At 49.0% G+C, this 10,059-nt stretch overlaps 1 protein-coding gene across 1 annotated transcript; it reads right to left on the bottom strand.

Annotated features, from left to right (window-relative positions):
* Nucleotides 1-3,401: 3,401 nt before the first annotated feature.
* Nucleotides 3,402-9,138, bottom strand: ZNF263 (zinc finger protein 263). The gene is made up of 6 exons (XM_006874018.1): nucleotides 8,752-9,138; nucleotides 7,759-7,936; nucleotides 7,227-7,300; nucleotides 6,866-6,989; nucleotides 5,088-5,204; nucleotides 3,402-4,561 (listed from the first exon to the last, which is right to left on the bottom strand). The coding sequence occupies exons 1-6, from the start codon at nucleotides 9,136-9,138 to the stop codon at nucleotides 3,402-3,404; spliced, it is 2,040 nt and encodes a 679-aa protein (XP_006874080.1).
* Between the last annotated feature and the right edge of the window lie 921 nt (nucleotides 9,139-10,059).

Here is a 10,059-nt window from a genome sequence, read left to right as displayed (position 1 = left end):
TGGCTAGCAACTCAAACCTACCAGTAACTCTGGGAGAAAGATGAGAAATACTGCGCTTGTGAACTTTTACAGACTCAGAAACCCTATGGGTAGCTATGAGCCAAAACCAACTAGGTAGCAGTAGGAATTCTTGTGCTCATAAATCAGCTCGTTGATTTTCCTTTAACACATTAAGATCTTTGTAGGATATAGTTGTTTCAAGGTTTGCAAGACATTTACATTAAATCACAAGACTTAAATGGTGGTGACTTTGTCTATTTCAAGCCTACCAGTTGATGTAAGGAGCTCCTGTAGTGTAGTGGTTCTAAGTCAGGCTGCTACCTCAAGGTCAGCAGTTTGAAACTACCAGCAGTTCCGTGGGAGAAAGATAAGGCTTTTTCCTCTCGTAAAGATTTGCAACCTCGGAAATCCTGTATGGGGTCACTGTGAATCAGAACCAACTCCAGGGCACAGAACCACCACCACTCACTACCAGTTGATGTAATAAGTCAACTGAACTCTTAAAAAAAAGAATGTCTAGTTTAAAAGCTCCATATTGAGACCCTGGCATTCTTCCATAATTGCAGATATTTTTTAACCAGAGTGATTCCTGATGTTTTTCTGAAAACAATCCAGGAATTTTGTGACTTCATTTCTGTCCCACTAGGGCTTTGTTCTCAGTGTTGTCTGGCCAGTTTTAACTTTTTAGATGAACTCTGCCAATTGTTCACATTGCTTAGCCCTTTCAAGATAGAATTATTTTTTGCTTTTAATTTTTTTGTTGAGAACATGTTTTCAGTAATAGCACTTTGAAGGAAATGAAAAAACTCTAAAAGTAATATGGATTTTAATATAATTAGTGGGACACTGTGTCTCAAGGGGGTCTCTGGTTGGTGGGATAAGGCCCATTTCTTGATTGATGGAGTTAAACAGGCCCCCACCGGAGTCCTGGTGTGGCACAGTGGGATAATGCATCAGACTGCAATGTCACTTGAACTGCAAGGTTGGTGGTTCAAGCTCACTATCTGCTCCTTGGAAACCCTATACAGGGTCACTATGGGTTGGAATCGACTCTATGGCACTTAACAACAGGCCCCCACCAGATGGCAGCGTGCACTAAAAGTGGGATAGCATGTTTCCACTACACTGGTGATATTCCACAGGCCATGATAGAATCCATTAAATGTATGGATTCTAGAGCTAGGAGTCTTTCTACAGGTCTCCAGTGCTGTCTTTGCTACAAGGACTTGTGACTATTGCTCAGGGCCAGCCCGCATCTCCCAGGTCTCCTTTATGCCCCTGAGTTTAGGAGCCAGCATCAGTCCTTAGCATCAGGTGCCCTTTGAAGTAAAAGACAGTTGAAATGTTACGGTTTCAGTTACAAAAACAGTAGAGTGAAAATAGGAATGTAAAAAGTGTCCCATGGGAGTAGTTAATCTTGCAGTCCAGAAACAAGGGACCCTAGGACCACCAAGGGAGAAGAGCACAAGATGGGTAAAGAAAAGGTGAAATGTGGGGTGGTTTCCATCGCTGATCGCTCTGTTCACAGCCTGTTGATAAATCACTGTTTCATCACCCTTTTCTCCCAAAGAACTAGTCAAGTACCTTCTTCCAAAGTCCTATTTTCTTGGCATCAGAATGCCCTTCTCCTACAATGTTTCTTGGTATTCTACCTCTCTTTGGGCTAGTAACCACAAGGTCAGCAGTTTAAACCCACCAGCCACTCTATGGAAGAAAGATAAGGCTGTCCACTCCAGTAAAGACTTACAATCTTGAAAACCCTATAGAGGGTTGCTGAGTTGGAATCCACTTGATGGCCGTGGGTTTAGTTTTTGGTTTGCATTCCCTATTAAGATATTCGAGTCCTGGTGGGGCACTGTAGGATGCACACTCAACCACAAGGTCGGTGGTTCAAGTTTACCAGCCATTTCTCCGAAACCCTATACAGGGTCTCTCTGAGTTGGGACCTACTCAATGGGAAAAGACCTAAAACAAAATTAAGCTTATCGGGACACATTTTTCTGGTTTTCCTTGGAGTGACGCTGTAGGAGAAACACTGGACTGCTAACTGCAGGGTCAGCTGTTCAAACCCACCAGACACCCCAGTTTGCTGTTGAGTAGAAACCAACTGGACAGTACTTAACAAAGTAACTCTGGTGGCACTCTGGGTTAGGCTACTAAAGATGAGGTTGTACGCTACTGTAAAGATTTTGTCTCAGAAAACCTATGCAGGGTCACCATGAATTGGAATCAACAAGATGGCAGGGGGTCTGATTTGGTTTATATCTTCCATAGGAGCCCTGATGGCATAATAGTTAAGTGCTGGATAGCTAACTGAAAGGCTTGAAGTTCGAACCCACCAGCCTCTCTGTGTAACAAAACACAGAAAACACTGTTATGGCTGTACATCCCAGAGGTCAAGTACTTCTCATCACTGTGAGCAGCCAAGGGGCTTGAACCTTCGTTATAGCTCTAGAGCTCATCAGGGCTATCTACACTGCCTGCCTCTGCTGGCTACCACCTTTCTCAGAACCATCCTCACCAACCCAGTAAGACCTCAAAGAGAAAAAGCAGGTCCTCTATCTAAGGCACTGTGGGGCATGCCACAGGCCCTCAATGAAGAGACACACTGTTGTGTTTCCATAGGACATTTATTACCATCCAAACATACTTTCAACAAAGAGCACCGCCCTTAATTTCCCTGGACCCAGAGAATTTCAGTTTTCCTCTAAGGACCCTTGTTTCCCATGATCAAGGCTCTGGAGCTGTTTTTCTTCTTCTCACAGATGGGCAAAGTTTAGAGCTCTGCAAAGGGTAGATTCTTGTTTCCTTTGACAAGTTCTGGGTTGACCACCTTACTATTCCCTTACGCCACAGGGGCACTGTGATGTCTGATCTAGACTGCCCAAGGCTTCCCAGCAAGGGCCTTCGGGAGAGCTGCACTTCACAACTAAGTCTTTAACTGGCCTTTCTGGCTGGTTCCCCAAGAGCCTTGGCTTCTCCTCTTTGGTCCCAAGGGATTGAGAACCTAAACATTCCTGCTGAATATCCCAAGCGAAGAAATTATCAAAAAGATCATATGGATTCCCAAAACTGTTGGGATATGGGACACAGTAAAGCACCCATTTGGATAGCAAACTGAGAAAGGGTGTACTCTGAGACAGAACGGATTAGCTGGAGAAGCCCACCCTAAGCAGGTCACCTCAAGATCAAGAGACCTGCCATCCCTGCGAGTTCAGAATTCCTTTTAGTTGTATGGTAACCCTTTGTTGCCTCTGCAACTCCCTCACAGTGAATGACACCCCCTACTTCACTCTTCATATAGTAAATACCTTAAATACAGAGATGGTTTGGTCAGTTGGGCAGAGGCCAAAACAGGGTTAATATGTCACCTTATCTGTGTCCAAGAAACCCTATGGTGTCTATCCTGTGTGAGTTCTTTGATGACTCATAAGGCGTGAACTTCGAGAAAAGCTTTCTCCACATTCAGAACATTTATAGGGTCTCTCTCCTGTGTGGGTTCTGAGGTGACGGATCCGATTGGAACTGTGAGAGAAACTGTCTCCACACTCATGACAGGTGTAAGGCTTTTCTCCTGTGTGAATTCTTTGATGTCTGATTAAGTTGGATCGATGAGAGAAGTTTTCCCCGCAGAGGGTACATTTATATGGTTTCTCTCCTGTGTGCGTTCTCTGATGTCTGGTGAGGTGCATGCCCTGACCGAAGCTTTTCCCACAAGTCAAACATTCAAAGAGCTTCTTTTCTACCTTGGGGGCTCCATGGTTGGTAAGAAAAGGGGTGCAGTCGCTCACAGCTTCCCCACACTCAGAGAAGGGATAAAGTCTCTCTTTCTCATGAGTTCTTTCATGTATGACAAGGTGTGAACTCCGCGAGAAACTTTTCCCACACTCAGGACATTTATAGGGTCTCTCTCCTGTGTGAATCCTCTGGTGCCTAAGAAGGTTGGAACTATGAGCAAAGATCTCCCCACACTCGGGGCATTTGTAGGGCTTCTCACCTGTGTGTGTTCTCTGGTGCCTGTGGAGGTTGGAGTTGCAAGAAAAGCTTTTTCCGCATATATTGCATTGATAGGGCTTCTCTCCCGTGTGAGTGCGCTGATGGCGAGTCAAGTGGGTATTTTGACTGAAGCTTTTCCCACATTCCAGGCACTTATGGGCCTCTTCTCCGAGGTGTGCTCTATGCAGTGACAGAAAATGTGGGTTCCCACCAAAGAGATCAGCACATTCCACACCCAGTCTTTCTGCTGCATGTATCCTTTGGTGCCTAATCAGGTTCGAGTTATTAGAAAAATTTTTGCCACACAAGGGGCATAAATGGAGTTTCTTTGGCTGCAGTTCTTTTGGTTGCCCCATTTCTCTGCAATTTGTAGCTCCAACTAAGGATTGTTCCAATCTATTATTTGGGGGAAGGTCCCAATGCCCTTCTGACCCGTCCTGAGGCCGTCCCTGCTCAGGACTCCAGGGCACCTCCCGTCTGGCCTGACCAGGCAGTTCCTGAGGGTGGGTGTTCTCAGGGGCAACAGGCTGAGCAGTTTCCTCCTGGTCCTCAAACTTCCCTTCTCCTGAAGAAGTGAGAGAAAGCAAATCCTTTCATTATTTATAGAGTGGGAAATAAGGAACCCTCCACATATACCACTGCCTATGAGGCAGTAGTGAGGTTGGTGCAGGATCAGGCAGTGTTTCGTCCTGCTGTGCATAAGGTCACTATGGGTTGGTACCGACTTGATGGCACCTAACAACAACAACAAATGAGGCAGAGGTCTGGATGGTTGGTTCTGTCTCAGTTTCCCATTTTCTCCCTTCAGAGAGGCATCCGGATAAAGGGTGGGCAATCACTGTATGAATCAGAGCTCAGTGTAGTCTTGGAATCCCCTTCTAGGGGTTCCACCGACCTCTCCAATTCAACCTTCGCCCTTCACAAAAAGAGAGTGATGGGCCAGAGCTGTGAGTGAACTGGGGAGTGGAGACCTCTCAGACACAGAAAGTCAGGGGCTCTGGCGAATCCCCATCTATAGTCCAATGCCCAAATATATAAACACACACTCGTCTCTCGACAGTGGGAACCTTGTCAAGCCGGCGAGGTCTCACCTGCAGTTGGGTTTATGGGCCTCAGGTCTTCTTTACAACTCTGGACCCCGGGGTTCCGTAAATTTCTGCCCTGCTCCATCTGGGGGCTCAGGGTCTCCTGATGGAGACTCGAAGACTCTGCAGAGTCACAAAACACAGACCTCAGTATCAGCACTTTTCTTCACCAGGCTGGGGAAACAAAGACAGCCTGGATTCCTGCCTTAGTCAGGCTCAGTACGGCTGACAGTCATTCTGTGGAATAGATACTCAACTGTTCCTAGTGGGTCTCTCTAGAGAATATCAGAGAAGACTTTAGTCCGCTCACTCTTAAACAAAAACCTCACCACTGCTAACATGCAGAGACTGTGATCTGAATTTCTCTCCATGTTTAGCACTCAGTGAAAAGGCCATGTTCTGTTTTGGGCAGCACAGTAGTGGCAAAGGATATGGAGCACCTAAGACAATACCACTGAAAGGAAACAAAAAACCTGTAGTTACCCCTTTGCAGACTTAGGGTAAATGAGTTTACAGTTGTGATTCTCTTTGTGCAAATCCGCTGTACTGAGTAATGTACACACATCTTGTTTTATGTTGTTTTTATACAGTACAGTTGAAAGATGTGTACGTGAGTATCTATTTAGCATTCACCTAAATCCTATGATCACATTTCTTAGTTTTATTTCAGAAGCATCGTTTGCGATCTGTTCACATACACACGCACACACACTTTAACTTATATTAAGCCTCTATATCTGCAGAATCAGCACTGGACCACCAGGTTGGTTTGCGTTCCAAGGTGGGCAGTTCAAAGTCACCAGGCACTTCTCGAAACCCTGTAAATGGTTGGAACGGACTCAATGGCACTTAGCAACATTCTAAATATACACATTGTCCCCAACATTTCTAAAATGGTCAGTAACGCTAGATTTCCTTCTAAGCACATAAACCCTCCCTTCCTGCCATTTGTGTGACAGTTGCTACACTGGAATGCAGCACCAAGTGTATAAAACCTCAGAAGAACAAGCATTTCCAAATTGCAAGGCACCGAATACTAGCATCCACAGCACTGTGAACACTGTAAAATGTGCATGTACGGAGGGAGTTGTTACGGGCCGCCCAGTCAGTTCAATGCACAGCGATCTTGACAGGCTTTTTAAACCTTTGAGGGAGCACAAAGCCCGTTTCTCCACTGGAACGGAAGGCAGTCTCAGACCACAGACCTTGTGGTTTACAATCCAGTGCTTATAGTACAGAGCCACAACACTCCTGCCTGGAGTGAGTAGGGTCCATGAATTTGATTTACAGGCATCCCTCGTTTGAAGTGCTTTACAGATATGTGTGGAGCGTGTCTTTCGGTACCGCTTTCCCAATAGTGTGCGCTCACTTTGTATCTGTGCCCCATTTTGGTCATTCTTGCATCATTTCAGACTTTTTCATAATGCTATTGCACCCTAAATAGACTACAGTCTAGTGTGAATATAACTCCGTTACATACTGGGAAACCAAAAAGTGTGTGTGAGTTGCTTTAGCCCTGTCTCTGAGGTCTGCCTGTGTTTGTCCATGAGGGTCCCGGTTCCTGCCTTAGGCTCTGGCAGGAGGGGCTCAAGTTCCAGGGCTGCCCATCAATGTGCCTGGCATGTTTTTACCTGATCCTAGTCAAGGGCACTGCAGATAGGGATGTCTCCTGGGGAAGTTTCTCAGCACAGAAGCTCTAGCAGAGCTTATGTTAGAGCAGTGCCTAAGGTCTAGGACCCTGGTCCGAATGGCACAGTCTTCACCCCTTGAAGAGAAGTCCTTACCCAGTGAATCCACAGTCTCGTAACTCTCCTGCACCAGGTCCCTGGAGAGGGCCCTCTTCCTAGGCTCCTGCTGCCCCCACTCCTGGGAGATGTACACAGCCACGTCCTCTAAGTTCTCAGGCAACTGCAACAGTACAAGAGCACCTTTAACCCCTACTGCACCCAGAACAATTCAAGCAGAGTCATGGGTTAAAGGGGCAAACACTAGGGGTGCCAGCCCGACAGCAAAGGGTGGAGGAGACAAAGCAGGCGGGGAACTCATGTAGGGAAGGAGAAAGGATCCTCTGCAGGGGACCGGAATGATCCTGCCTCTACAGGAGGAGCACCAGCGGGGAGGAGATCATGGGAACATTCACATCACCTGGGGCGCAGTCAGTTCCTTGTCTTCCGTATTCCCCTCGGGAGGAGAGAGAGAAAGCCAGGGAGGCGATAATGCTGAGAGTGACAGAAACCACAATGAGACTCGCATTCTGGAGTTTCGGCCCCCCAGGGAGGATGATTACAACACAATATCCGGTCCCCAACACCCAGCCTGTTTTCAGGGTTAAACCTTAATAAAGAAGGCCATGCGTATGATAGCCATGCACCACATGATGGGATCATAGTCAAGAAACACCAACAACCTTTCCAGCAAGGCTGCCTAACTCCAAGCCCCCAATCATTCTGACTGCTCCCAAGAAAACTAGATGGCCTGTTATATGTAATAAAAGGTTGCACAAGAGAGGGCTCCTTCCCGTCCCCGCCCCAGGAGCACCCATGCCACGGTTTCCAGTTCTTATCACTGCCCATCAGAAATCCCAGGGTTTAGAAATTCCCTGTCCTTGGACTGCTGGTGCCACCAGCAGCCCCAAAGCCCCTCCTCCCTCCCCTGTGCCCCAATGACTGTTCCTCACCCCTCTCCTTTACAGCTTGGGGGTCCCTTTGGGGGCTGGGGCCTAGCAGCTCCTGCAGCCTGGGGCCAGGGCTTCGCTCAGTCTCCACGGGCTCCAGCTTGAAGCTCGGTGACTCTTGTGCTGTTTCCAGAGGCAAAGGCTCCAATAGCACTGCGGTTCCCCGCCCATGGTTTGTGACCTGGGAACCAACCCACATCACTCATCATCACAACAGGGCCCAAGAGAAAGGGAAGTTAGTACAGGATTCTGAAGACAGACCTTCAACTGAGAACCACAGGGATCCTGGTTGGGCCCAGCCAGAGAGAAGGACGTTTCACCTGGAGGCTCTTTTCATCCCATGACTATCAGTGAAAACGTGTGCACGTACGTGGAGGGGCCTGCTTCCAGTGCACACCTACCCTCCAGAGCTCTCCTACAACACCTCACTTCTTCTTCACCCACCTTCCCTTTCTCATTAGTAGATGAACGAACCCGGGTGGCCCTGTGGGCAGGGACCTCAGAGTGACACGGCTTTTCTAAGTTCACAGTAAACTGAGACCGAATTCTGCAAGGGAAGGCAGAAGCTGAACTACACCAAACCAAACCCAGACTCTAAATCGATTCTGACTCGCAGCGACCCTACAGGACACCGTAGAACTGTTTTTTAGGGAGGCTTTACATCTTTATGGAAGTAGATTGCCTCGGTTTTCTCCCACTGAGCCATCGGGCCTCCTTAATAAAACAACAGCTGATGTTATTAGGCAATAGAATCAAGACCGACAGTTATCAAAGCTTTACCTGCTGCTCTCTTACTTTAATCCTCAAAATAACCCTAGAAGAGCATTTTATCATCCCATTTTACTACCTGGAAAACTGAGGTCCCAAAGTTAGTATTAGGTTTTATCCTTGCCCATGTAGGGGTAACCCAGTAAATTCAAGTGGGGAAACAACCCAGTAGGATGCCTTCTCAGAGCCCAACTACGCGGGGCGAAACCCGCTCTTTAGCTCTCTCACCTGTTGCCTCAATCTCCCGAGTTCTCTCTGCACGTCCTCCACCAGCGTCACCGCTTCTTCGCCGCTCTCCGGATGCAGCTCTTGCACCCGGCTCTGGATCTCCGGGGGCAGAATGCTCAGGAACTGATCCAGTACTAGCAGCTCCAGGATCTGTTCCTTGGTGCGCAGCTCCGGGCGCAGCCACTCATGGCAAAGCTCCTGGAGCCGGCTGAGGGCTTCTCTGGGACCAGCAGCCTCTTGGAAACGGAAGCGTCGGAAGCGCAGGTGGGCAGACTGTGGGCTGGACCCGGCGTCGGACGGGGGCAGCTCCTGGCTCCATGAGCAGTCCTCCTCCAGTTTCACGATTAAGAGCCCTTCCCGCTCCAGGGATCCCGGGCCCGACGCCATCGGCAGGTTCCTGAAGCGCCTCGGTCCCGAAACCAGGTGCGCAGTGCGCGAAGGCGTCCCACGGAACCCACGCGAAAGTGGACGTCGTCGTCAGAAGCCCGCGGACCTGGGACTTCAAGTCCCGGCGGAGGGACGATGTTCCTGCCCGGGCTCAGCCGGCTCCTGCGTCTTAGTCGCAGTATCCTCGCCTGCCCTGCCAGAGCGCCCAAAGTCCGTCCCCGTCGGTAGTCCACACTGGACTCGGCCCTGGATTTCCACGCCGGAAATTCCGGCGCGCGAGTTAGGCGTCTAAAAGCTAAAGGCGCTTGCTCCGGACCAACTTCCGGTTGCCCTTTACCGAAATTCAACGCCCATTGGGTCAGGTCCCGCCACACTCACCGCTGACCAATGGAATAGAGAAGATTTGCTTTAGGGGGTGGGACTAATAGGAAGACGCGAGAGTGGCGATTGAGGGCAGGAGGGGGCGGGATTCGCTAGGTAATTCAGACTCTTGAATAAGAAGCCAGTGTGACCCACGGATTACTTTAGTCAGAACCCCAGGGATGCTTATTAATATGCAAATCCCCGAGACACGGTAGATCCACTGCATCAGAGGGTGAGACCCGGCAATCTGAGTTTTTAACAAGTGCTCTGGTAGCTGGACTGATGCGCGAATGCCGCGCCCCGCCCCTGGGGCTGGGAGGCCCCGGAAGCTAAGTCCACTCTAGCTTCGTGTTCAGTCCCTCAGCATCGGTTGGGCGCGGGGCTTGCCGGGATTTGCAGTCCCGGGGCTGTTCTGTTCTGAGTAGGCTTTTCGGTTGCCCCAGAGCCGTGCGAGCCAAGGCAGCTAACGGGAGTGTGACCCAGCGCGGTGCGGTGCGGGCGGCCGTCAGCGACCATTCTCCCCAGCCGGGTTTTGAACTGGATTTAAACTTTGCCTTT

Source organism: Chrysochloris asiatica, unplaced genomic scaffold (genome assembly GCF_000296735.1).
Source record: "Chrysochloris asiatica unplaced genomic scaffold, ChrAsi1.0 scaffold00257, whole genome shotgun sequence".
Taxonomy (NCBI): Eukaryota; Metazoa; Chordata; class Mammalia; order Afrosoricida; family Chrysochloridae; genus Chrysochloris; species Chrysochloris asiatica.
This window is presented reverse-complemented; position numbering and strand designations above follow the sequence as displayed.